The following is a 27,856-nucleotide window of genomic DNA, read 5'->3' as shown; positions in this document are numbered from 1 at the left end:
ACCTCAGGTTACAGACTCCGCTAACCCAGACACAGTACCTCAGGTTAAGAACTTTGCCTGAGGATAAGAACAGAAATCATGGCCCGGCGGCCCAGCGGCAGTGGGAGGTCCCATTAGCTAAAGTAGCACCTCAGGTTAAGAACGGTTTCAGGTTAAGAACGGACCTCCAGAACAAATTAAGTTCATAACCAGAGGTACCACTGTATTGAGAAAGAGCTGGGTCTCTCACTGAAATATGTAAATTGCTTTGCATCTCCATTTTTATATCTCTGGATGTCAGCAATTTTCATATTATCCATCATTTCAAAGAAAAATTTAGGTGGTTTACCCTGGAAATTTTTAATATTTTTCTCTGAAGGTCTGTCTCTATTCCAGTTTTCCATAAGGCATCAATTTTCATATGAAAAGTCCATCAACCTATCCATAAGTCCTTCATAAAATATAGATTACTCTTCATTTGGTGCAGATATGTCTACAGCCAGAGTTTTATCACCTTGGATATTAACTCCCACACCAACATCCACCATTTTAATCAATCAATCCATTTTATTGTATATAGGCAAAAGACCTTTACAACAGACAACAGAGAATAAAAGGAAACTTTCATCTAAAACCATACAATGTAATCTGTAGCAGTTTACAGCATAAAAAGAAATTTACAACATTAAAACTTAAGATTGGAGTGCATTCACGTAGCTGCATATCTACCTCAGTTTGGAGCAAAAGTTGGAAAGCATATATAGAAAAACTCCACACACACCCCATCAGTCTTGCAGAGATAAATTCCTCATGTGGCATCCCATAAAAATTCTAATCCTAAAAAATACTCTGTTGTTGTATATTGACTAAAGAACATCAATCCACTTACAGTTAAAGCACAAATATATGCTTATTTCAGTAGAGTATCCAGAAATAGCATACATACAGAAATTATTAAATGTAATAATTAGCCATAGATGAGGTATAAATAAGACTTTTTGATTTATATGAAAAGCTAATTGTTCAGTCAGGCATGATATTTTTGATCATGCAAATCTGGAGTCAAGTTCCCCTATCTTATTTTCTTAGGGACCAGAGAAGACTTCTGCTCACAAATGGAAGACACGATCCAACATGTTGCCTACCAGAAGGGTCAATTAGTATCAAAACACTGAGAGAGTAATTTCGCCCCTCTCTCTCACACACACAGTTATCCACAGCACTATCATTTGCTCATGTGGTCAAAGCTCCAGAGACTTTCAAAGTAAAAAACAGTCAGTAAGCAAGTCTGAAAGTGATGATAAATGAACGCCTGTGCCATGGGAAGTTGGGATTAAACGCAAGAGGCAAGCAAGGACATCTCCGACAATTTTCTCCCATTGTCTTGTCAAAGCTAGTTAGAAGGAAATAGGTGCAGGATAGCTTACGTCATATTTAGAGAGAAACTTTGAGGAAAACATGTTAGGAAAAACAATGTTTCTTCTTCTTCTGCCTTCTACTGTGTCCAAAGTAGGTCTCATGAAATGTCACACAGGTGATCCTCTACCTATACCACATGAATGGTACCAGCCAGGTGGTTTCCTCATTGGTGGGATTACTTCTCAGATAATCTACTTCTTCCATGAAATTCTGTTCAAAGAACACCCTTCCCAGAATCACTTTGACATTCCACAGTAAGGATTGTCTTAGCCAAATCTGTTAAGTTGTATATATTTTATAAATGTATAGGATATATGGGGTAGTATCCAATCCTGTAAAGATTTGTGAATGGGGAAATATAAAAACAGTAAAAGAAATCATCATTATGTATATACCATGTGCACTGGGATAGAGGTGGAGCATATTGTTATATTATTTTAAAGATATCACAGTGTTGCTAAAGACACTAGGCATTATAGATGAAAAACACATATGTTATATGTAACAAAATATAAATAAAGTTTGGTGAGAATCGTAACAGATGTCTGTAGGGAATCAGGAGAAATTGGAAAAGATATTTCCACTCCTGTAAGATTCAATTGCTCAGGTAATGGTATTACAGAGTAATAGGTATATCTTCTGAATTAGAAAAATGATTCTATTCTCAGTGTGGTGAACAAGTTCTAACAAGATGGATTTCTCTTGGCTTTTGCTGTAAATAAACTTAATTCTGTTGACACAGAAACTACAAGGTTTATAGCATTATTTATTCCTGCATTGTAGATTCAGTTTGTGAATTAATGAAAGTCATGTTATTGGCAGAATCATTACCAAGTTTTACCAGCATGTTCTGGCTCTGGTGTTTGCCATAAATGACATCAACAAGAATCCCAAAATACTGCCTAATGTGACACTTGGTTTCCACATATGTGACACCTATTATGATGCAAGGATGACCTATCGCACCACACTGGATCTGATCTTCAAGTCCCATAGGTTTTTTCCAAACTACAAATGTACCACAGAGAAAAACCTCCTAGCCGTCATTGGAGGACTGGGCTCTGACACTTCTTTCCATTTGATGGATGTCTTAGCTCTATATAAGATACCACAGGTAGGATATGTACATGCGTGCTGGTGGTAATATCATATTATTCTGTATTTACAACTTGGAATAATGTGATGGTTCAGAAGAAATAACTAGTGATATTGAATTTGCTTGAATTTCAAAGACCAGAAAAAGACCCTAATGACAAAGACCCCACTCCTAACTTATCTACACAGTATCTATATATTTTCTTACAGCTTACATATGGCTCATTTACCATAGAAGAGACCAAAATAATGGAAGTTCTTCCCTTTTACCGCATGATCCCAAACGAAAACATTGAGTATGTGGGAATTATATTGTTACTTCAGCATTTTAGGTGGACCTGGGTTGGGCTCTTTGTTGTGGATGATAACAGTGGAGAGCAATTCCTAAAAATACTGGAGTCATTGTTTTCCGGAAATGGAATCTGTTCAGCCTTCACCAAAAGAATCCCACAAGAAGCTCATATGGAGGATTTCATAAATCAGTTTTTTGATTCTAGTTCAATTAATTTGTCTTCCCAAGATTGTAAAGCTCATACAATTATCATGTATGGAGAATCTTTAATAATTTTGCATCTGAGAGTTTTTATATATTCACAAGATTCAGGAAATACAAAAAACCCATTATTTGGAAAGGTGTGGATTGTGACAACCCAAACAGATTTTATATTAACAGGTGCAGCAAGAGGATGGGATTTTCAGATATTCCAGGGTGCCATTTCATTTGCCATTCACACAAACGTTGTTCCAGGTTTCAGGGAATTTCTTCAGAATATAATCCCTACTAGGACGGAAAGAGATGGTTTCCTCCAAAATTTCTGGGAGCAAGCATTTGATTGTTCCTTTCCAGATCCAGGTATGCCTGTGATGGATGATGACACTTGTACTGGAGAGGAGAGGCTGGAGAATCTCCCTGCAGGTCTTTTTGAAATTCACATGACTGGACACAGCTACAGTATCTATAATGCTGTTTATGCTTTGGCTCATGCTTTGCATGCCATGGTCTTGGCTGGATCCAAACATAAATCAAAGGCAGTTGGTAACAGTGTCAAACTTCAGTCTCTGCAGCCTTGGCAGGTAATGTTTCCCCGACAAATGCTTCATATTTCAATGTACATACTCATACAGGGTGATAATATATTAGTTTTTGTCCTGCTTGGATAAATAATGAAAATGGTACACATATTCTTGTTTTGAAAACAGGGTTTACAGTTTCTTTCTATGAATGAAATTTGAAACGAAGGCCATTCTGAAATCTTAAGCATGCTGTTTTTCTTTTTTGATTTCCTTCTCTTTTTGCAAATAGCTCCACCATTTTCTTCAAGGCATCTCATTTAACAATTCAGCTGGAGAAACCATGTCCTTTAATGATCAATGGGAAATGCGTGGTGGATTTGACATCATGAACCTGGTCACCTTTCCCAACAATTCCTTTCAGAGAGTAAAAGTTGGAAGTGTTGCTCCACATGTTGCTGAAAGGAAAGAAATTACCATTAGTGAGCATAAAATTGTGTGGCATGGATATTTTAATGAGGTATTGATTCTACGTCTATACTGGAGAACCCATTCTGTTGAACTATGAAGTCAGGAGTAATCTTTTCTCCATAACCCGACATGGCAATGGCACTTGAAACTATAGCGTGAATTCAATTTTTCCGTTCACATTCAGAAACCAGAGGTGGTTTCAGGGCAGCACAAATAGCTCCTCCCACACTGGGCACAAAGCAGAGGAGGCACCCAGTTAGCACTTGCCCAGCTTGGGAAGGAGCTTGGAGGGACCTATGACGCTGTTGATGTTTCTCCTCCTTCACTCTTGGGTGGGTGGGTATTATGCTGCCATGTCTTCTGGGCTCCATTTGACATTAAGACTAATGGCATTATCAATACATTTCACAAAGGGTGTCTTTCTGTACATCACATTATGCCAGCTACATGGATGTCATGATCTACCAAAATAAACCACAGAAAATGTTTGGATTGGCACACACCACTACACAAAGATTGTGTCTTCCTGACAATATTATCTTAGTGAGCTGTCTTGCCTGTTTGCCTCTTTTGACCCATTTCTTTGCTCTTGTAGTGCAGTATCTCAACAATGAAATGTACACCACCATATCACTTTAGCAGAAATTGGATTGTACTAGATGAACCATGTGGGCTCTTAAGGTCCATTTCAATTCAACAACTCATTATAGTGTCTTTTCATGTTACATGTGAAAGAGTTGGTGCTCAATTGTGGAGCATATGTATTCCATGCAAAGGGTCCCATGTTCAGTCTTTAGGATCTCCAGGAATGACTGCGTGAAATTCTAGGGAATTGCTGGTGCTACATTTCAACATCACTGTCTCAATGGTCTGAGTTACTATTTGACACTAGTGTGAGGTCTTCTGTGTTTCTGCTCTTTAAAAAACAATTCATATTCCACTTAATTACAATAGTCTCTAAGTGGTTTATAAAGATATCATTAAAAAATCATCAGTGCGTGCTATAAAATCAAACCACATTAGCAAGACCACTGGAATCAAACAAGAACAACACTGGAAGTTCAAAAGGGGCATCATAAAAATTCTACAAGTTGTAAAGACTCACTCAGTCATGCCAAGATGGAATAAAGCAGAATTAGGAATGAATGTGGGGGTAATGTTTATGAAAATATTGGCTATCCAAGTTCTGCCAGATCATAGTAACTTCCTCTGACCTTTAAGTTCACCTTGGTGACAATCATGATATGAACAAAAGCTTCAATCTGTATTACGTTCATCATGATTTTGTCATTCCTGCATGTATTGTTCTGAACATTTTCAGGCAACTCACTTACAGGCACATCTATGAGATCTGCCATGATAATTACAACTTCACATAAACAAACGGGAGAGGGGAAACAGAATACTTATTACTGTAAATAAAACATGTTACTCTGGTACAAACATCCTGCATCTAGATATCATTGATTATTTCATTTCATTTGAATGTGCTTTCTCTATTGTTATGATGCTTCATCAGTAACTGAGAAATATTTTTTTTCAATATAACTATTTCTTTTAAAAAAACAAAAACAAAAATGTATATGGACAGGTTGTTCCCCTTTCTGTGTGTAATGAATATTGCCACCCTGGTCATGAGAAGAAACGGAAGGAGGGTGAAAAATTTTGCTGCTATGATTGTGCTCCATGTCCAGATGGGAAGATTTCAAACCAAACTGGTAGGTCGTGTCATCTTGCCATAACAAAGGGTGAAAATATTTTGCTATATCCAATGAATTGCTACTAATTTGGATTTCTGCCACCTCAACCCGTTTTACAGATATGGAAGACTGTTTCAAATGCCCAGAAGATCAGTATCCAAGCAAGAACAGAAGTCATTGCAACCCCAAAATCATAAATTTTTTGTCTTATGAAGAACCTGCAGGAAAAGGCTTAGCTTCAGTTACGGCTTCTTTTTCTTTCATCACAACCTTAGTGTTTGCTACCTTCATTAAGCATAAAGATACCCCCATTGTCAAAGCCAACAACCGGGACCTCACCTACATTCTCCTGGTCTCCCTCCTGCTCTGCTTCCTCTCCTCTTTGCTATTCATCGGGCAACCTGGGAAAGTGACCTGCCTTCTCCGACAACCAACATTTGGAATCATTTTCTCAGTGGCTGTTTCTTGCATGTTGGCCAAGACCACCATTGTTTCTCTAGCATTCATGGCCACGAAACCAGGATCAAGAGTGAAGAAATGGATGGGGAAGAAAGTATCTTATTCAATTGCTGTTTGTTGTTCACTTGTTCAATTGGGCTTTTGCACGGTGTGGCTCTCAACCTTTCCCCCATTCCCTGATTTAGACATGCATTCAGTGAATGAAGAAATCATTGTACAGTGTAATGAAGGGTCTGTCACCATGTTCTATTGTGTCCTGGGCTACATGGGTCTCCTGGCTATCAGCAGCTTCATTGTGGCCTTCCTGGCCCGCAAGTTACCTGACAGTTTTAATGAAGCAAAGTTCATCACTTTCAGCATGTTGGCATTTTGCAGTGTTTGGTTGTCCTTTGTTCCAACTTACCTGAGCACCAGAGGGAAAGGCATGGTGGCTGTGGAGATCTTCTCCATCCTGACGTCCAGTGCTGTGTTACTGGGATGCATCTTTTTCCCTAAGTGCTACATCATTGTGCTGAGGCCTGAACTGAACAGCAGGGAGCAGATAATGAGGAGACAACATTGAGGAATTCGTCCTCTTTGCTTGATGGTCAAGTATTTTGGCACCACATGGGATGATGTTTTTTGGTTTCAAATGCAAGAACAATTATTTTCTGGTTTTTTTATGTTGTACAACTAATATGTTGACTCTGCAATCATAAAGCTCCAGAGTGTTTGTGGTTTTCCTATTAGAGAGGAATGGCAAGCTAAGCTGCAAGACTACACTGAAATGGCAAAACTGACTGGAAAACTCATAGACAAAGAAGACAAGAAAATCAAGAAATACTGGGAAAAGTTCATAACTTATTTAGGAGACAACTGTAAGAAGATGAAAACATTAGCAGGATTTTAATCTCACTCGTAATGTAAGAAATACTATGGACAATATGTATAGGTACAAAAAATAGACTATGAAATAATATGCAGTTGGAAATGTTGACAATATGACCCATGAGAGGATGGGGGGAAGTCCTGAGATTCAGAGAAATCTCATTTTATGGATATGTATTTGGTATTGTAATTAATTTACATTTGTAATATGAAATAAAAATGATTTCAGGGGGGAAAAGAGGGTATGTGTGTGATGGAGTGAACTTCTACTTCTTAGTCCCAGCATTACCAGCAATAGCAGATAAATAGGTACCTCTATGGTAGGAAGGTAAACAGTGTTTCTGTGCACTCTGGCTTCCGTTACAATGCTCCATTGTGCCAGAAGCGCATAGTCATCTGGACACATGACTGAGAAAGCTCTCAGTGGACAAATGCCACCACCCTGGGCCTGAAAGTGGAGGTGAGCACCGCACCCCACAATCAAATTCAACTGGACTTAAACATCCAGGTTCCTTTACTTTTTACCTTTTACACCAAATAGGGTACTGATTCTCCATTAACATGTCTTACAATTCTCTATTTAAGGTTAGACCACCCTTCCTCCCTTAAAAAAGAGAAAAGGTTTTTAAATTGCAGAATATAGGTAATTGCCTAGGAGGCACAGAAATGATCATTAAGGCGTCCTTTTTCCTTTGGTGACTCTCTTTACTGCTCTTGCAGACTGGAAGGAAAAGGTTAAGTAAATCAGAGGAAGTGGCTTCTATTTTGTAATTACATTTATAACCCACATTTCTTGTTTAAAGTGGAGTACATTGTTCCACTCTCCCCCAGCTGTGAGCAAGGTAAGACTGACACTGACTGGGAGCCTAAGGGCAACCTTCCTGCCTCTTTCCATCTGGCCCACGGAGCAGCCTGCCAGTCTTCATAAGTACTGCTGCTGCTGCCCAGCAAGGACTGGGGTACTTGGGGAAAAGTTTCGTCGGGAGGTTTTGCTATTATTCCTATTAATTTTTTGTATCTTTATTTTTATGTGGAAATTGTTCAGTTTGGTTATGAATTTTTTGATGTCTTTTATTTCTTTTTATGACTACTTTGCTATGTTTCTAATTATGTAAATCTTTTCATATTGTAAGCTGCCTTGAACATTGTTTTAACTGTGGAAAGGTGGCATACAAATAAAAGGATGATGTTGGAATGATGATGATGACTGGCTCAAGGTCACTGATGGAGTTCAGGCTGAGCAGGGGTCAAAGCCCTGGTCTCCCAAGGCATTACCATATCCCCTTTAAGCGCACCACACTTGAAAGAGTGTAAGGATATGGTCTAATGTGGAAGCAATACACATCTGTCAACACCCAAGAAAACCCAAGAAGGATGTGCAACAGGTTGTATTTATTAAAATATAATAACTATAGAAACCTAAACCAATGAGGCTGGGATGGTGAGGTGGCTTAATGGGAGCGTTTCAACTCTCCCATTACCTAAGCCTGCTGCCAACCACATGCTGTCATCATGCACCAAGAAATCTCCTCCACCTTCACTGCATGCTGCTTGGGTACAGTGGTACCTCGGGTTAAGTACTTAATTCATTCCGGAGGTCCGTTCTTAACTTGAAACTGTTCTTAACCTGAAGCACCACTTTAGCTAATGGGGCCTCCTGCTGCTGCCGCGCCGCCAAAACACGATTTCTGTTCTCATCCTGAAGCAAAGTTCATAACTCGAGGTATTATTTCTGGGTTAGTGGAGTCTGTAACCTGAAGCATATGTAACCTGAAGCGTATGTAACCAAAGGTACCACTGTATATGAACATGATATGCACACAATGGCCCCATTGGACATCATTCACCCTGATGTACCTGATAGGTCAAAACACCACTCTGACGGGGAAATGAGAACTGGGAGGAAAAAAGATTGTCATTTTCAGCAAGGGGCTAGTCCACTGTCCCTCAGACCATGTGGGGGGCCAGACTATATTTTGAAAAAGAAATAATGAACAAATTCCTATGCCCCACAAATAACCCAGAGATGCATTTTAAATAAAAGAAAACATTCTACTCATGTAAAAACACGTGGGCCGGATTTAGAAGGTGATTGGACCGGATCCAGACCTTCGTTTGCCTACCCATGCTCTATAAAAAAGTGGCAATGAGATTTTACCAATGTCACATCCCATGATGTAATGGCAACATATTAAGGAAGCCTAAAATAAAGGATACAGTGGTACTTTAGGTTACAGATGCTTCAGGTTACAAACACTTCATGTTACAGACTCCGCTAACCCAGAAATAGTACCTTGGGTTAAGAACTTTGCTTCAGGATGAGAACAGAAACCGTGCGGTGGCAGCAGCGGGAGACACCATTAGCTAAAGTGGTGCTTCAGGTTAAGAAAGAACCTCCAAAACGAATTAAGTTCTTAACCCGAGGCACCACTGTATATTTATAATAAATTATATCAAAGTTGTGTGTTCTGGTGTTTTGCATAAAATACTACAGACATTCTCAACACAGCCTTTCCCTTTGATTTCTTAGTTCTGCTTGATGCCAAAAAAGGGGTATAAAATGTTAATTTCCCCTCATAAACACACAATTACCTACAGCACTATCATTTGCTCAGGTGGTCAAAGCTCCAGAGACTTTCAAAAGGGTAGGAGAAAACAGTCAGTAAGCAAGTCTGAAAGAGATTATAAATGAACACGTGTGCTATGGGAAATTCAGATTAAATGCAAGAGGCAAGCAACGCTGTCTCTGACATTTTTTCTCTGTTGCCTTTTATAAGCTCTATGTAAGGAAATAGGTGCAGGGCAACTTATATGTAGAAAGAAGCTTTGAGGAAATCATGTTAGGAAAAACATTGCTGCTGCTTCTTTTGTCTTCCATTGTGCCCAAAGTAGGTCCCCTGAAATGTCTCACAGGTGATCCCCTACCTATACCACATGAATGGTACCAGCCAGGTGGTCTCCTCATTGGTGAGATTACTTCTCTGTTCTTTTACTTTTTCCATGAAGTTTGGTTCAAGGAACATCCTACTCAGAACCTCTTTGACATCCCACAGTAAGCATCCTCTTATCTGAACCGTTTAAATTGTATGTATTTAGAGAAAATATGGTTGCTGTAAATATTTTTTAATGGGGAGTTATAAAACATTAAGAAGTAACCTCTATGTTTATTCCTTGTGCACTGGAAAGAGAGATTAAATATCTTGATATATTTTTCTCAGGACATGACAAGGCACTATGCATTACAGATTTTTTTTAAAATGCATATGTTATATATGAGAAAGCACAGGCAAAGGTTTGGCTGGCAAGAAGAGTGATAGTTGGCTGTGGGGAATCAGGAGCAAATGTAAAATATATTCCCATTCCTGTGAGATTTGAGTGCTCATGTAGATTAGTGGGATTACAGCATAACAGTTTCATGAATTGTAGATACATCATTGGAATTAGAAAAAAAAAGTCTATTGTCAGGATAGTGAACAAGTTCTGGCAATATGTATATCCTTTGGCTTTTGCTGTAAATAAACTCAACTCAGTTACACACAGGTATGACTAGGTTTGTAGCATAACGAATTCATGCATTTCCGACTCTTCTTCTGAATTAATGAAAGTAATACTACTGACAGTGTTGTTACCAAGTTCTACCAGCATGTCCTAGCCTTGGCGTTTGCCGTAAATGAAATCAACAAGAATCCCAAAATACTACCTAATGTGACACTTGGTTTCCACATCTCTGACAACTATTATGATGCAAGGATGACCTTTCGCACTGCACTGGATCAGATCTTCAAGTCACATAGGTTTCTCCCCAACTACAAATGTGCCACAGAGAAAAACCTATTAGCTGTCATTGGAGGACTTAGCTCTGACACTTCATTCCATTTGATGGATATCTTAGGTCTATATAAGACACCACAGGTAGGATATGTGCAGGGCTGCTGGTGGTAATATTATATCTTTCTGATTTTACAACTTGTAATAATGTGATGGTTAAGAAGAAAGACTTGGGGATATAGCGTATATTTGTATTTTCATATATAATGAACGTTTCCATAACTTGAGAAATTTCAGCCAGAAAAAGTCAAAAATTCTTTTGAAAAATATATTTTGTCATGCAGAAGTTCCTAATAAGTGCCTTCTGAAATATTTAGAGTACTCCTAACTTACCTCTGAAATATTTAGAGTACCTCTAAATATTTACCTCTTATCTGTGTTTTCTTACAGCTTACATATGGCTCATTTACCATAGATGAGACCAAAATAGTGGAAGTTCCCTCCGTTTACCGCATGGTCCCAAACGAAAACTTTCAGTATATGGGAATTATATGGTTACTTCAGCATTTTAGGTGGACCTGGGTTGGGCTCTTTGTTGTGGATGATAACAGTGGAGAGCAATTCCTAAAAATACTGGAGCCATTGATTTTCAGGCATGGAATCTGTTCAGCTTTCACCAAAAGAATCCCCAAAGGAAATCTTATGGAGGATTTAATAAATCAGTTTTATGATTCCAGTGAAATTCATATATCTTTCCCAGATTGTAAAGCTAGTACAGTTATCATGTATGGAGAATCTTTAAGAATTTTACGGCTGAGAACTTTTATGCATTCACAAGATTCAGGAAATACAAAAAACCCATTATTTGGAAAGGTGTGGATTGTGACAACCCAAACAGATTTTATATTAACAGGTGGTACAAGGGGATGGGATTTCCAGATGTTCCAGGGTACCATTTCATTTGCTATTCACACAAAAGAGGTTCCAGGTTTCAGGGAATTTCTTCAGAATATAAAACCTGCCAGGACGGAAAGAGATGGTTTCCTCCAAAATTTCTGGGAGCAAGCATTTGATTGTTCCTTTCCAGATCCAGGTATGCCTGTGATGGATGATGACACATGTACAGGAGAGGAGAGGCTGGAGAGTCTCCCTGCAGGTCTTTTTGAAATGCACATGACTGGACACAGCTACAGTATCTATAATGCTGTTTATGCTTTGGCTCATGCTTTGCATGCCATGGTCTTGGCTGGATCCAAACCTAAATTAAAGGCAGTTGGTAATAGTGTCAAACTTCAGTCTCTGCAGCCTTGGCAGGTAATTTCTTCTCAACAAACTCTTCTTATTTCAATGACTGATGGCTACATGGTCAGTATACATTATTTTTTGTCCTCCTGGAATAAATAAGGAAGATATTCAACATCTTTCTCATTTCAAAAATTGGGCTTACATTTCCATCCAAAACTGAAACTTGCAATGAATGGCATTCTGAAATCTTCAGCATACTGCTATTTTGCCTTGATTTCTTTCCTTTTACTTTTGAAATAGCTCCACCACTTTCTTCAAGGCATCTCATTTAACAATTCAGCTGGAGAAACCATTTCCTTTAATGATCAGTGGGAAATAAGCGGTGGATTTGACATCATGAACTTGATCACCTCCCCCAACAATTCCTTTCAGAGAATAAAAGTTGGAAGTGTTGCTCCACATGTTGCTGATAGGAAAGGAATTACCATTAGTGAGAATAAAATTGTATGGCACAGATATTTTAATGAGGTATTGATTCTGGGTCTATCTTGGAGAGCCCATTGTATTGAACTAAGATATAAGGAGTATATTTTCTTCATTACTTGATGTTGCAATGGCACCTGAAACTCTAGAGTGAATTCTTTTTTTTCCCTTTCACATTCAGAAACCAGAGGAGGTTTCAGGGCAGCACAAACAGTACCTCTCACACTGGGTCAAAGCAGAGGAGGCTCCCAGTAAGCACTTGCCCAGCTATGGGAAGGAGGTGTGAGAGATCTGGAAGGGTCAAAGAATCTTCAACGTCCACCCCAAACCCTAGTTAGCACTTGCCCAGCTTGGGAAGGAGCTGGGAGGGATCTATGACCCTGTTGATATTCTTTTCCCTCCTTCACTCTTGGGTGGGTATTATGCTGCCAAGTCTTCTGGGCTCCATTTGCCATTAAGACTAATGGCATTATCAATACATTTCACAAAGGGTGTCTTTCTGTACATCACATTATGCCAACTACATGGATGTCATGATCTACCATAATAAACCATATAAAATGTTCGGATTGGCACACACCATTACACAAAGATTGTGTCTTGCTGACAACATTATCTTTGTGAGCTGTCTTGCCCGTCTGCCTCCTTTGTCCCATTTCTTTGCTCTTGTAATGCAGTATCTCAACAATGAAATATACACCACCATATCACTTCAGCAGAAATTGGATTGTACTAGATGACCCATTTGGTCTCTTAGGGTCCTTTCCAATTCAACAATATATGATTCGTCACAGTGTCTTTGCATGTACAGCGTATGTACAATTGTACAGCGTATGTTTTCCATGCAAAGGGTCCCATGTTCAGTCTTTAGCATTTCCAGGAATGACTGAGGAAAAACCCTGCCTGAAATTCTAGGGAATTACTGGTGCTAAGTTTCAACATTACTGTCTCAATGGTCTGAGTTACTGACACCAGTGTGAGGTCTTCTTTGTTTCTGCTCTTTAAAAAACAATTCATATTCCACTTAACTACTATAGTCTCTAAGTGGTTTACAAGATATCATAGAACAATAATCAGTGCATACTATAAAATCCAACCACATTAGCAAGGCCACTGGAATCAAACAAGAACAACTCTTTGTGTTGCAAGTTCTACTAGTAAAGACGCACTCAGTCATGGCAGGCTATAATAAAGTAGAATTAGGAATGAACGGGGGGAATTTTTACGGAAATATTGGCTATTCATGCTCTGCTAGATCATAGTAACATCCTCTGACCTTTAAGGTCACCTTGATGACAATCATAATAAGAACAAAAGCTTCAATCTGTATTACATTCATCATGATTTTGTCATTCCTGCATATATTCTTCTGATCATTTTCAGGCAACTTACCTAAAGGCACGTCTATGAGATCAGCCATGATAATTACAACTTCACATAAACAAACGGGAGAGGGGAAACAGAATACTTATTACTGTAAATAAAACATGTTACTCTGGTACAAACATCCTGCATCTAGATATCATTGATTATTTCATTTCATTTGAATGTGCTTTCTCTATTGTTATGATGCTTCATCAGTAACTGAGAAATATTTTTTTTCAATATAACTATTTCTTTTAAAAAAACAAAAACAAAAATGTATATGGACAGGTTGTTCCCCTTTCTGTGTGCAATGAATATTGCCACCCTGGTCATGAGAAGAAAAGGAAGGAGGGTGAAAATTTTTGCTGCTATGATTGTGCTCCATGTCCAGATGGGAAGATTTCAAACCAAACTGGTAGGTCATGTCCTCTTGCCATAACAAAGGGTGAAAATATTTTGCTATATCCAATGAATTGCCACTAATTTGGAATTCTGCCACCTTAACCTGTTTTACAGATATGGAAGACTGTTTCAAATGTCCAGAAGATCAGTATCCAAGCAAGAACAGAAGTCAATGCAACCCCAAAATCATAAATTTTTTGTCTTATGAAGAACCTGTAGGAAAAGGCTTAGCTTCAGTTACGGCTTCTTTTTCTTTCATCACAACCTTAGTATTTGCTACCTTCATTAAGCATAAAGATACCCCAATTGTCAAAGCCAACAACCGGGACCTCACCTACATTCTCCTGGTCTCCCTCCTGCTCTGCTTCCTCTCCTCTTTGCTATTCATCGGGCAACCTGGGAAAGTGACCTGCCTTCTCCGACAACCAACATTTGGAATCATTTTCTCAGTGGCTGTTTCTTGCATGTTGGCCAAGACCACCATTGTTTCTCTAGCATTCATGGCCACGAAACCAGGATCAAGAGTGAAGAAATGGATGGGGAAGAAAGTATCTTATTCAATTGCTGTTTGTTGTTCACTTGTTCAATTGGGCTTTTGCACGGTGTGGCTTTCAACCTTTCCCCCATTCCCTGATTTAGACATGCATTCAGTGAATGAAGAAATCATTGTACAGTGTAATGAAGGGTCTGTCACCATGTTCTATTGTGTCCTGGGCTACATGGGTCTCCTGGCCATCAGCAGCTTCATTGTGGCCTTCCTGGCCCGCAAGTTACCTGACAGTTTTAATGAAGCAAAGTTCATAACATTCAGCATGTTAGCATTTTGCAGTGTTTGGTTGTCCTTTGTTCCAACTTACCTGAGCACCAGAGGGAAAGGCATGGTGGCTGTGGAGATCTTCTCCATCCTGACGTCCAGTGCTGTGTTACTGGGATGCATCTTTTTCCCTAAGTGCTACATCATTTTGCTGAGGCCTGAACTGAACAGCAGGGAGCAGATAATGAGGAGACAACATTGAGGAATTTGTCTTCTTTTCTCCAGTCATACTGCTTTGCTTGATGGTCAAGTATTTTGGCACCATATGGGATGACTTTTTTGGTTTCAAATGCAAGAACAATTATTTTCTGGGTTTTTTAATGTTGCACAACTAATATGTTGACTTTGCGATCATAAGCTCCAGAGGGTATGTGGTTTACCTACTAGAGAGGAATGGCAAGCTAAGCTGTAAGACTACACGGAAATGGCAAAACTGACTGGAAAATTCATAGACAAAGAAGATAAGAAAATCAAGAAATAATGGGGAAAGTTCATAACTTATTTAGGAGACAACTGTAAGAAGATGAAATCATTAGCAGGATTTTAATCTCACTTGTAATGTAACAAATACTATGGACAATATGTATAGATACAAAAAATAGAATATGAAATAATATGCAGTTGGAAATGTTGACAATACGACCCATGAGGGGATGGGGGGAATTCCTGAGATTCAGAGAAATCTCATTTTATGGATATGTTTTTTCTGTTGTGGTTAATTTACATTTGTAATATCAAATAAAAATGATTTCAGGGGGAAAAATAGGGTATGTGTGCGATGCGGTGAGCTCCCACGGCTTTGCCCCAACATACCTGCATCAGTAGATAAGTAAGTACCGCTATGACAGAAAGGTAAGCAGTGGTTCTGTGCACTCTTGTTTCCCTCACAGTATTCCGTTGCACCAAAAATGGTTTACTCAGGCAGGTCACATGTTCTAGAAAGCTGTCTGTGAACAACCCCGGCTCCCTTGGCCTGAAAGTGGAGATGAAGACCATACCCAATAGTCAAATTCAATTGAACTTAACTGTCTAAGGTCATATACCTGTTACGCCAAATATGGTACTGATTCTCCATTAACATCTCTTGCAGTTCTCTATTTAAGGTCAGACAACCCTTGCTCCCTTAAAAAAGGAGGGGGACTATTTAAAATGCAGAATATAGGTAATTGCCTAGGAGGCACAGAAACAAACCAAACACCTCACCAAACACCTGCAACATGTCTCATGAAAAGACCTGTTGTGTTTCAAACTTGGTACTAAAACAAGATTCATTATGTTACGAAAAATTGCTTGCAAAATACAGTACTACCTTGGTTTTCGAACGTATCCCTTGATGAACATTTCAGTTTTCAAATGCCGTCAACCCAGAACTAAATGTTTAGTTTAGTTTTCAAACATGCCTCAGAAGTTGAACATGTCATGTGTTAGGGGCTGGTTTGAATCTGAATGATCAGATCCAGAAGAGGAGGAGACTATCTCTGAAAATCTGTCCTGTATCGGGGAGACTCCATTCCAGTTTCCCATAAGGCATCAATTTTCATATGAAAAGTCCATCAACCTATCCATAAGTCCTTCATAAAATATATATTTCTCTTCATTTGGTGCATATATGTCTACAACCAAAGTTTTATCACCTTGGATATTAACTCCCACCCCAACATTCACCATTTTAATCAGTCAATCAGTTTAATTGTATATCATAGAATCATAGAGTTGGAAAAGACCACAAGGGCCATCGAGTCCAACCCCCTGCCAAGCAGGAAACACCATCAGAGCACTCCTGACATATGGTTGTCAAGCCTCTGCTTAAAGACCTCCAAAGAAGGAGATATATATGCCAAAGGTCTTTACAACAGACAACAGGTAAGAAAAGGAAACTTTCATCTAAAATCATACAACATAATATGTAGCAAGTTACAACATAAAAAGAAATTTACAGCATTAAAACTTAAGATTGGAGTGCATTCACACGGCTACATATCTACCTCAGCCCTGTAGAAAAAATCAGTTTGGGGCAAAAGTGGGAATGCATAAATAGACAGAGATCAATTCCTCACATGGCCATTAACATTTTGGATTTTAAAGAATACTACTTTATTATATGGCCAGGGGTCCCTTTACCTTTACCTTTACCTATTTTATTATATAGAGACTAAAGAACATCAATTCACATACAGTTAAAACACAAATATATGCTTATTTCAGTACAGTATCAGGGAAATCATACGTACAGAAATGATTAAATGTAATATTTAGCCATAGATGAGGTGTAAATTGCACTTCTGATTTATATGAAAAACTTCTTGTTCAGTCAGGCAAGGTCCCATATCTTATGTGCTTAGGGACCAGAGAAGACTTCTGCTCACAAATGGAAGACAAGATCCAACATGCTGCCTACCAGAAGGGTCAATTAATATCAAAACACTGAGAGAGTAATTTCCCCACACACAGTTCTCCACAGCACTATCATTTGCTCATGTGGTCAAAGCTCCAGAGATTTCCAAAAGGGTAGGAGAAAACTGTCAGCAAGCAAGTCTGAAAGTTATTATAAATGAACACCTGTGACATGGGAAGTTGGGATTAAATGCAAGAGGCAAGCAAGGAGATCTCTGACACTTTTATACTACTGCTTTGTTAAAGCTAGTTCTAAGGAACAGGTGCTAGACAGCTTATAGTTAGAGAGAAACTTTGAGGAAAGCATGTTAGGAAAAACAATCTTGCTTCTTCTTCTGTCTTCTACTGTGTCCAAAGTAGGTCTCATGAAATATCACACAGGTGATCCCCTACCTATACCACATGAATGGTACGAGCCAAGGGGTCTCGTCATTGGTGGGATTACTTCTCAGATCATTTACTTCTTCCATGAAATTCTGTTCAAGGAACATCCTTCCCAGAATCTCTTTGATATTCCACAGTAAGGATCATGTTAGCCAAATCTGTTAAATTATGTTATATGTAACACAATATGAATAAACTTTGGCTGGGGAAATCGTAACAATTGGCTGTAGGGAATCAGGAGCAATTGGAAAAGATATTTCCACTCCTGTAAAATTCAATTGCTCATTTAGATTAGTGGGATTATAGAGCAACAGCTTCACACATTGTAGGTACATATTCTGAATTAGAAAAATAATTCTATTCTCAGTGTAGTGAGCAAATTCTAGCAGGATGGATTTCCCTTAGCTTTTGCTGTAAATAAACTCAGTTCAGTTAGATACAGGAACTATGAGGTTTGTAGCATAAACTGTTCCTGCACTGTAGACTCATCTTCTGAATTAATGAAAGTAATATTATTGGCAGAGTCATTACCAAGTTCTACCAGCATGCTCTGGCCCTGGTGTTTGCCATAAATGAGCTCAACAAGAATCCCAAAATACTGCCTAACGTGACACTTGGTTTCCACATCTGTGACACCTATTATGATGCAAGGATGACCTATCGCTCCACACTGGATCTGATCTTCAAGTCGCATAGGTTTTTTCCAAACTACAAATGTGCCACAGAGAAAAACCTCCTAGCTGTCATTGGAGGACTGGGCTCTGACACTTCTTTCCATCTGATGGATATCTTAGCTCTGTATAAGATACCACAGGTAGGATATGTACATGGGGGCTGGTGGTAATGTCATAATTTCCTGTATTTACAACTTGGAATAATGTGATGGTTCAAAAGAACTAGTGATGAGAAAGAACTTCAGGATGAGAACAGAAATCGTGTTCCGGCACCGTGGCGGCAGCAGGAGGCCCCATTAGCTAAAGTGGTGCTTTAGGTTAAGAACAGTTTCAGGTTAAGAACGGACCTCCAGAACGAATTAAGTACCTAACCTGAGGTGCCACTGTATCTTTATGATTTCTTACAGCTTACATATGGCTCATTTACCATAGATGAGACCAAAATAATGAAAGTTGCTCCCTTTTACCAGATGGTCCCAAACGAAAACCTTCAGTATATGGGGATTATATGGTTACTTCAGCATTTTAGGTGGACATGGGTGGGGCTCTTTGTTGTGGATGATAACAGCGGAGAGCAATTCCTAAAGATCCTGGAGCCATTGTTTTCCAGACATGGAATCTGTTCAGCCTTCACCAAAAGAATCCCACAAGAAGCTCGTATGGAGGATTTCATAAATCAATTTTTTAATAAAAGTCCAGTTGATGTATCCTTCCAAGATCAAAAAGCTGGTACAATTATCATGTATGGAGAATCTTTAATCATTTTGCGGCTGAGAGTTTTTATACATTCAGAATATTCAGGAAATACAGAAAACCCATTATTTGGAAAGGTGTGGATTGTGACAACCCAGACAGATTTTATATTAGCAGGTTCTTTAAGAGGATGGGATTTCCAGATGTTCCAGGGTGCCATTTTATTTGCTATTCACACAAAAGAGGTTCCAGGTTTCAGGGAATTTCTTCAGAATATAAACCCTACCAGGATGGAAAGAGATGATTTCCTCCAAAATTTCTGGGAGCAAGCATTTGATTGTTCCTTTCCAGATCCAGGTATGCCTGTGATGGATGATGACACTTGTACTGGAGAGGAGAGGCTGGAGAGTCTCCCTGCAGGTCTTTTTGAAATGCACATGACTGGACACAGCTACAGTATCTATAATGCTGCTTATGCTTTGGCCCATGCTTTGCATGCCATGGACTTGGCTAGATCCAAATATAAACCAAAGGTAGTTGGTAAAAGTGTCGAACTTCAGTCTCTGCAGCCTTGGCAGGTAATGTTTCCCCAACAAATGCTTTGTAGTTCAGTGAACAGTTTGGTACAGGTTGAGAATACATTAGTTTTTGTTCTGCTTGGATAAATAATGAGAATATTATACATGTTCTTGTTTTGAAAATGTGGTTTACATTTCCTTTCTATAAATGAAACTTGAAAGGACAGCCATTCTGAAATCCTCAGCATGCTGTTATTCTGGTTTGATTTCTTTCCCTCTTTTCAAATAGCTCCACGTGTTTCTTCATGACATCTCTTTTAACAACTCTGCTAGAGAAACTATGTCCTTTAATGATCATCGGGAAATGAGTGCTGGATTTGATATCATGAACCTGGTCACCTTCCCCAACAATTCCTTTCAGAGAATAGAAGTTGGAAGTGTTGCTCCATATGCTGCTGATAGGAAAGTGTTTACGATTAGTGAGGATAAAATTGTGTGGCACAAATATTTTAATGAGGTATTGATTCTACGTTTATTTTGGAGAACCCATTGTATTGAACTATGACGTAAGGAGTGTTTTTGCTTGTATTAATTCTTTTTCAAATTTAGGTGTTTCATTCTCAAATCCCTTCTTTCTATCCAAACTTAATCTCTCATTTATTTGATAATATTGCAACCAGTCAATCAGGTATATCCTAATTTCTTTGAATTTCTTTAAGTTGAATTTATTATTTTCTAACAACATCCTGTATATCGCCCAGTCTCCTTTCGTGTTCTTCTTTTTTACCACCAGGGCTTCTGTGGGTGGCATTGACTGGGGAATCTTAGGTTCTAATAATGCTTTATATTTGGCCCATATTTTATAAAGTGATTTTCTTATTATGTGGTTCAAAAACCCCTTGTGTGCCTTCACCTTCTCATACACCAGATACATGTGCCAACCAAAGCAGTTATCGAAACCCTCCAGATCCAGCATGTCCGTATGTTTTAATATGATCCAGTCTTTAATCCATACCAACCCGGCAGCTACATGATATAATTCCAAATCGGGAAGAGTGAACCCTCCTCTGTCCTTCTGGTCTATATGTAACTGATGTTTAATTCTCGGCTTTTTCCCATTCCAAATGAATCTAGTGATGTCTTTCCTCCAATTTTGAAAATATTACATGACCCCTAAAATTGGAGTGGTCTGGAATAGGAAGATCATTTTAGGTGAAATATTCATTTTAACTGCTGAGATTCTGCCCCAGATGGAGAGATGAAGTATTCCAAATTTCTAAATTTTTGTTTATCTCATTCCAGGTTTTGGTGTAATTATTAATACATTTTGTAGATATCCAGATTCCCAAATATTTTGCTTTGTTCTTGTTCTCCAAACCTGTAATTTCCTGTAGATCCTTCTACTCCTCAGCTCTCATGTTTTTAACCAACAAGTTGTGGTTTTTTTGTCAGTTTATTTTAAATCCTGCTAGTTTACCATATTCATTAATCAATTCTATAGCTAATGGGATACTTTCTTTGGGATCTTCTGTTGTTACTATCTAGTCGTCTGCATAGGTTCTTACTTTATATGCTTTTTCTCCTATCACAACTCCTTTTATTCTTTCCTTTTTTCCCCAAAGTTTTCATTAGAGTTTCCAATACTAATATGAATAAGAGGGGTGACAGAGGACATCCTTGCCTAGTCCCTTTCATTATCTTGATATTTTCCATGACATCATCATTTATTACCAGTCTTGCCCTTGGGTGATGATAAATTGCCTCTATTCCCCTTTTGAACCTTTCTCCAAATTCCATTAATTTAATTTGCCTTTTCATAAAACACCAGGAACCATTGTCTATTGCCTTCTTTGCATCTATTAGCATCACAGCTGCCTGTTTTTCATTCTTAAATCCTAGATATTCCAATATATTGACAATATTACTGGTGTTGTTTTAAATTTGCCTTCCTGGTAGGAATCCAGCTTGGTTTGGGTGTATTATTTCTTTTTAAACGTGTTTTAACCTATCTGCTAGCATACCAGTGAAAGGTTTGTAATTGCAATTCAACAGAGATATTGGTCTATAATTAGACACTAATTCTAGATCACTTCCCTGTGTTGGCAGCAGTGTGACATAGGCTTCAGTCCATGATTCTGATACCTTCCCTCTGTTACAAATATCATCCATTACTTCTTTTCAGGGTGTTGCCAATGTCTCTTCTATTTTTTGTAATACTCCACTGGGATTCCATTTGGACCTGTCATTTTCCCCGGTTTTGAATTTCCATCATTGAAACAGGGGTGTTTAACGTCTTTATCTTGTGTGGTGCTGGGAATTTTATGTTGATTTAAATATTGTTCTATTTCTTCTGGGTTTTCTAATTCCTTTTTATATAGCTCTTTATAGTATTTCACAAAATTTTGTATAATCATTTTTGGGTCATCTGTCACTCTCTCTCCAATTCTAAATCTGTTAATTAATTTTTCACTCCGCCTTTTTTTAAGTTGCCAAGCAAGAAACTTATCCAGTTTATTGGCAAATTCAAAATTGCTGTGTTTCAAGATTTTCAGGTTCCATTCAATTTCTTGTTCTAACATAGATGAGTAGTCTGATTGTAGTAATTTTATTTCTTGTTTTATTATATCATTGCTCAGGGTTTTTTTTTAATAAGTTCCTTTTCTTTCTTTCTTTTCCTCTAATAATTCTGCTTTTTTTTCTTTTCTTTGAAAAGAATTTTGCTGTATAAAGTAACCCCTAATCACTGCCTTGCAGGTGTCCCAAATCATTTTGATGTTGGTACCTTGATTGTGATTAAATTCAAAAAATTCATCTAACGTCTTCTTGGCTCCTTGAACTACTTCCTAATCATTTAACAGAGATCCATTAAGTCTCCATCTTCTTATTCCTTTTATAAGTATACCATAAATCAAACAAGTTACACGGGCACAAACATCCTGCACCTATATAACATAGATTATTTTGTTTCATTTGAATGTGCTGCAAGGCTACTACCTCAATTGCTATGATACTTCATCAGTAAATGAGAAATATATCTTTTCAATATAAGGAATTATTTAAAATAAAATAAAAAGCCATAGATCATATCATAGATTATTGCGTTTCATTTGAATGTGCTGCACGGCTGTCTCTATTGTTATGATACTTCATCAGTAACTGAGAAATATATGTTTTCAATATAACTAATTCTTTTAAAAAACAAAAAAACAAAAATTTATATGGACAGGTGGTTCCCCTTTCTGTGTGTAATGAATGTTGCCATCCTGGTCATCAGAAGAAAAGGAAGGAGGGTGAAAAATTTTGCTGCTATGATTGTGCTCCATGTCCAGATGGGAAGATTTCAAACCAAACTGGTAGGTCATGTCATCTTGCCAAAACAAAAGGTAAAAATAATTTTCTGTATTCAATGAATGGTCAGTAAGTTGTAACTCCCACACCCTAACCCATTTTTCAGATATGGAAGACTGTTTCAAATGCCAAGATGATCAGTATCCAAGCAAGAATAGAAATCAATGCAACCCCAAAATCATGCATTTTCTGTCTTATGAAGACCCTTTAGGCAAAGGCTTAGCTTCAGTTACAGCTTCTTTTTCTTTCATCACAATCTTAGTGTTTGCTACCTTCATTAAGCATAAAGATACCCCCATTGTCAAAGCCAACAACCGGGACCTCACCTACATTCTCCTGGTCTCCCTCCTGCTCTGCTTCCTCTCCTCTTTGTTATTCATCGGCCAACCTGGGAATATGTCTTGCCTTCTCCGACAACCAACATTTGGAATCATTTTCTCAGTAGCTGTTTCTTGCATGTTGGCCAAGACCAGCATTGTTTCTCTAGCATTCATGGCCACAAAGCCAGGATCAAGAGTGAAGAAATGGGTGGGAAAGAAAGTATCCTATTCAATTGCTGTTTACTGTTCACTTGTTCAATTGGGCTTTTGCACAGTGTGGCTCTCAACCTTTCCCCCATTCCCTGATTTAGACATGCATTCAGTGAATGAAGAAATCATTGTACAGTGTAATGAAGGGTCTGTCACCATGTTCTATTGTGTCCTGGGCTACATGGGTCTCCTGGCCATCAGCAGCTTCATTGTGGCATTCCTTGCCCGCAGGTTACCTGACAGTTTTAATGAAGCAAAGTTCATTACATTCAGCATGTTAGCATTTTGCAGTGTTTGGTTGTCCTTTGTTCCAACTTACCTGAGCACCAGAGGGAAAGGAATGGTGGCTGTGGAGATCTTCTCCATCTTAACATCCAGTGCTGTGCTACTGGGATGCATCTTTTTCCCTAAGTGCTACATCATTTTGCTGAGGCCTGAATTGAACAGCAGGGAGCAGATAATGAAGAGACAGCATTGAGGAATTTGTCTTCATTTCCACAGTCATGCTAATTTGCATGATGGACAACTATTTCACGTACATATCAGTTAGAAGAACAGGGGCATATTCAGTTTTTTTCCTCTCTCCTGCATTGTTAGCATAGATAACTGTCTCTGCAACATTTTAATTTGCTAAGTTATATTTCTTTTAATTGGAAATTGTTCCCGTTCTTTTTCTTTTCATCTAACCGCACAGAAACTTTTTGTAGTTTATCTGGTCTCTTTCTTTTCTTTTTATGGAATAACTTCTTATGTAAGCTTGACTTGCATCCTAAACTGTCTGTATCCCTATGTCTTTAGCATACTTATTCTCAAAGAATTATTTTAACGTTTGTTTGCAATCTTGTTCAACCTTCTCTTGTTGTAACAATTCATTAAACCTCCAGCTAATAAAACTTATGAGTGTTATAATGACAGAACTGTGATCTGAGAAAAGCTTTGGTAAGATGTCTGCTTTATGCATCTCAGTATGTAACTAGCCCTGGGATGGATAGAAGAGAAGTTCCCTACCAGAGAGGAATGGCAAACCAAGCTGATGGACTATGCTGAAATGGCAAAACTGACTGGAAAACTCAAAAACCAAGAGAACAAAAACTGTATTAAAGAATGGGAAAAAATTATAATTTATTTAGGACACCATTGTAATCAGATTGAAAGAATGGCAGGATTTCGATTTCACTTGTAGTGTAACAAATACCATGGACAATATGGATTGATATAAAAGTTAGTGTATGAAAGAATATGCAGTTGTAAATGTTGAAAATGGGACCCCATGGAGGAGGTGGGGGAAGTCACGAGATTCAGAGCAATCTTTGTATATGGATATATATTTGGATTTTTATAACTGTATTTGTAAAACCAAATAAAAATGATTTCACAGAAAAAGGGAGAGAGAAAAAGAGCTGGGTTCTCAATGAGATATGTAAATTGCTTTGCATCTCCATTTTTATATCTCTGTATGTCAACAATGTCCATATTATCCAGCATTTCAAAGAAAATCTTAGATAGTTTACCCGGAGAAACTTTAATATTTTACCCTAAAGCTCTGTTCTGTATTGGAGAAACCACTCCATTCCAGTCTCCCATAAGGCAGCAATTTTCATATGAAAAGTCCAGCAACCTGTCCATAAGTCCTTCATAAAATATAGATTTCTCTTCATTTGGTGCATATATGTCTACAACCAAAGTTTTATCCCTTTGGATATTAACTCCCACCCCAACATTCATCATTTTAATGAATCAATCAATTTTATTGTATATAGACCAAAGGCCTTTGCAACAGACAACAGGGCATAAAAGGAAACCATACTAACCATCTAAAACCATACAATGTAACCTGTAGCAGTTTACAAAGCCTCTCCTCCTTCTGGAGGGAAGGGGTTGTGAGTGGGAGACGATTCCCGCGTCATGCAGGGGGCGCTCCGCCCCCTGCTTCAACTCCAGGGCTGGCACACCACGCCCCTCCCTGGTTGGGCACCCAATAGGGAAGCTGGCCGGGACGTGGCTTGCCATTCAAATGCGGCTGCGCCAGCCATCCCCGCCATTGCACACACATTTTCTTTGAGTCACCCACCCTCCACTCCCTTTAGGTTAGCTTTTCCTGAGACTTTGCTATGGACCTCTGGTTGGTCACCCTGTTTAACCAGGGGGCCTGGTAGGAGTTTTTTCCAATTGGCTAAATTGGCACGGCCTCTTGGTTTTTTCCGCCTACCTCATAGCAACCGTCAGAACCTTCGTGATATTTGGCGGTTAGGCATTGGAATGTGTTGTTGGTGTTTCGGGAGGCAAGCTGTGGCCATCGCCTTCCCTGACAATTTTGGGTATTCCGCTAAAGGAATCCGGCGGTCGTGGCTCCTGTCTGATGCCTGTGTAGTGGGGGGCCATGGCACGACCCTCAGTGACATCAAGAGAGAGCCTATAGTTGTATTAGCATCAACAGGCTCCACCTTCTGGTGAATAAACCCCCTTTGGGCTCACCCCTCTCCGAGTGGGTGGAGTCTAATGTTCCGTGGTCCAATGCCTAAGCCATTACTTCTCACATGCTGTAATCAATAAAGTTGTGGCCTTTTCCTTACCCATTAACCTTACATACTGTGTCCACGTGTCTTTATTCCCCAAGCGGGGATCGGATCACAACATAAAAAGAAATTTACAACATTAAAACTTAAGATTGGAGTGCATTCACGTAGCTACATATCTACCTCAGTTGGGGCAGAGGTGGGAATGCATATATAGAAAAACTCCATTTCCCCTCCATCAGTGCTGCAGAGATAAATGAATCATGTGGCATCCCATAACATTTTTTTATTTTTAAAAATACTACTTCATTGTATATTGAATAAAGAACATCAATCCACTTACAGTTAAAACACAAATATATGCTGTTTTCAGTACAGTATCAAGAAAAAGTATACATACAGAAAGTTTTAAATGCAATAATTAGCCATAGATGAGGTATAAATTACACTTTTGAATTAATATGTAAAACTACTTGTTCAGTCAGGCATGATATTTTTGATCACGCAAATCTGGAGTCAAGGTCCCATATCTCATCTGTTTGGAGACCAGAGAGGACTTGTGCTCACAAATGGAAGACAAGAACCAACATGTTGCCTACCAGAAGGGTCAAATAGTATCAAAACACTGAGAGAGTAATTCCCCCCCCTCACACACAAAGTTATCCACAGCACCATAATTTCCTCAGGTAGTCAAAGCTCCAGAGACTTTCAAAAGGGTAGGAGAAAACAGTCAGTAAGCAAGTCTGAAAGTGATGATAAATGAACACCTGTGCCATGGGAAGTTGGGATTAAATGCAAGAGGCAAGCAAGGACATCTCTGACACTTTCCTCCCATTGCCTTTTATAAGCTTGATGTAAGAAAATAGGTGCAGGGCAGTTTATATTTAGAAAGAAGCTTTGAGGAAAGCATGTTAGGAAAAACATTGCTTCTTCTTCTTCTGCCTTCTACTGTGTCCAAAGTAGGTTCCATGAAATGTCACACAGGTGATCCCCTGCCTATACCACATGAATGGTACCAGCCAGGGGGTCTCGTCATTGGTGAGATTACTTCTCAGATCATTTACTTCTTCCATGAAATTCTGTTCAAGGAACATCCTTCCCAGAATCTCTTTGATATTCCACAGTAAGGATCGTCTTAGTCAAAACGGTTAAATTGCATGCATTTTGTAAATGTAGAAGAAATATGTGGTAGTATCCAAAGCTGTAAAGATTTGTGAATGGGGAAATATAAAAACAGTCAAAGAAATCATCTTTATGTATATTCCTTGTGCACTGAGATAGAGGTGAAGTATTTTCTTATATAATAATATGAGAGATCACAAGGTTTCTTAATGCACTAGGCATTATAGATGACAAATTCACATGTTATATGTAACAAAATATAAATAAAGGCTGGTAGGTGATAATCGTAACAGTTGGCTGTAGGGAATTGAGAGCAATTGGAAACGATACTCCCATTCCTGTAAGATTCAGTTGCTCATGTAGATTAAAGCGATTATAGAGTAACAGTTTCATACATTGTAGGAAAAACTTCTGAATTAGAAAAATAATTCTATTCTCAGTGTGGTGAGCAAGTTCTAGCAGGATAGATATCCCTTAACTGTAAATCAACTCAATTCAGTTAGATACAGGAACTACGAGGTTTGTAGCATAAACTATTCCTGCATTGTAGACTCATCTTCTGAATTAATGAAAGTAATATTACTGGCAGAGTCATTACC

General features: G+C 38.5%; 2 protein-coding genes and 1 long non-coding RNA gene across 3 annotated transcripts in view; 2 read left to right on the top strand and 1 right to left on the bottom strand.

The window, feature by feature from the left end:
• The window catches only part of LOC309516863 (vomeronasal type-2 receptor 116-like), a 345,242-nt gene that overhangs the window by 9,665 nt on the left and 307,721 nt on the right, over positions 1-27,856 (bottom strand). The gene's annotated exons all lie outside the window — the stretch shown is intronic.
• LOC309517404 (vomeronasal type-2 receptor 26-like) lies at positions 2,418-10,057 on the top strand (the record flags this gene model as incomplete). The annotated part of the gene is made up of 7 exons (XM_082196641.1): positions 2,418-2,512; positions 3,341-3,567; positions 5,567-5,693; positions 5,795-6,449; positions 6,864-6,991; positions 7,805-7,843; positions 10,008-10,057. Exons 2-7 carry the CDS (start codon positions 3,349-3,351, stop codon positions 10,055-10,057), a joined length of 1,218 nt encoding a protein of 405 aa, XP_082052767.1. The 5' UTR covers positions 2,418-2,512; positions 3,341-3,348.
• Positions 10,826-12,517, top strand: LOC309516937. The gene is made up of 3 exons (XR_014213080.1): positions 10,826-10,913; positions 11,857-12,083; positions 12,315-12,517. It is a non-coding gene; the product is annotated as an uncharacterized lncRNA (long non-coding RNA).

This window comes from Podarcis vaucheri (assembly GCF_965113315.1).
Source record: "Podarcis vaucheri genome assembly, chromosome: 13".
Lineage (NCBI taxonomy): Eukaryota > Metazoa > Chordata > Lepidosauria > Squamata > Lacertidae > Podarcis > Podarcis vaucheri.
Note: the sequence above shows the minus strand (reverse complement) of the source record. Positions and strands in the feature narration are given on the sequence as shown.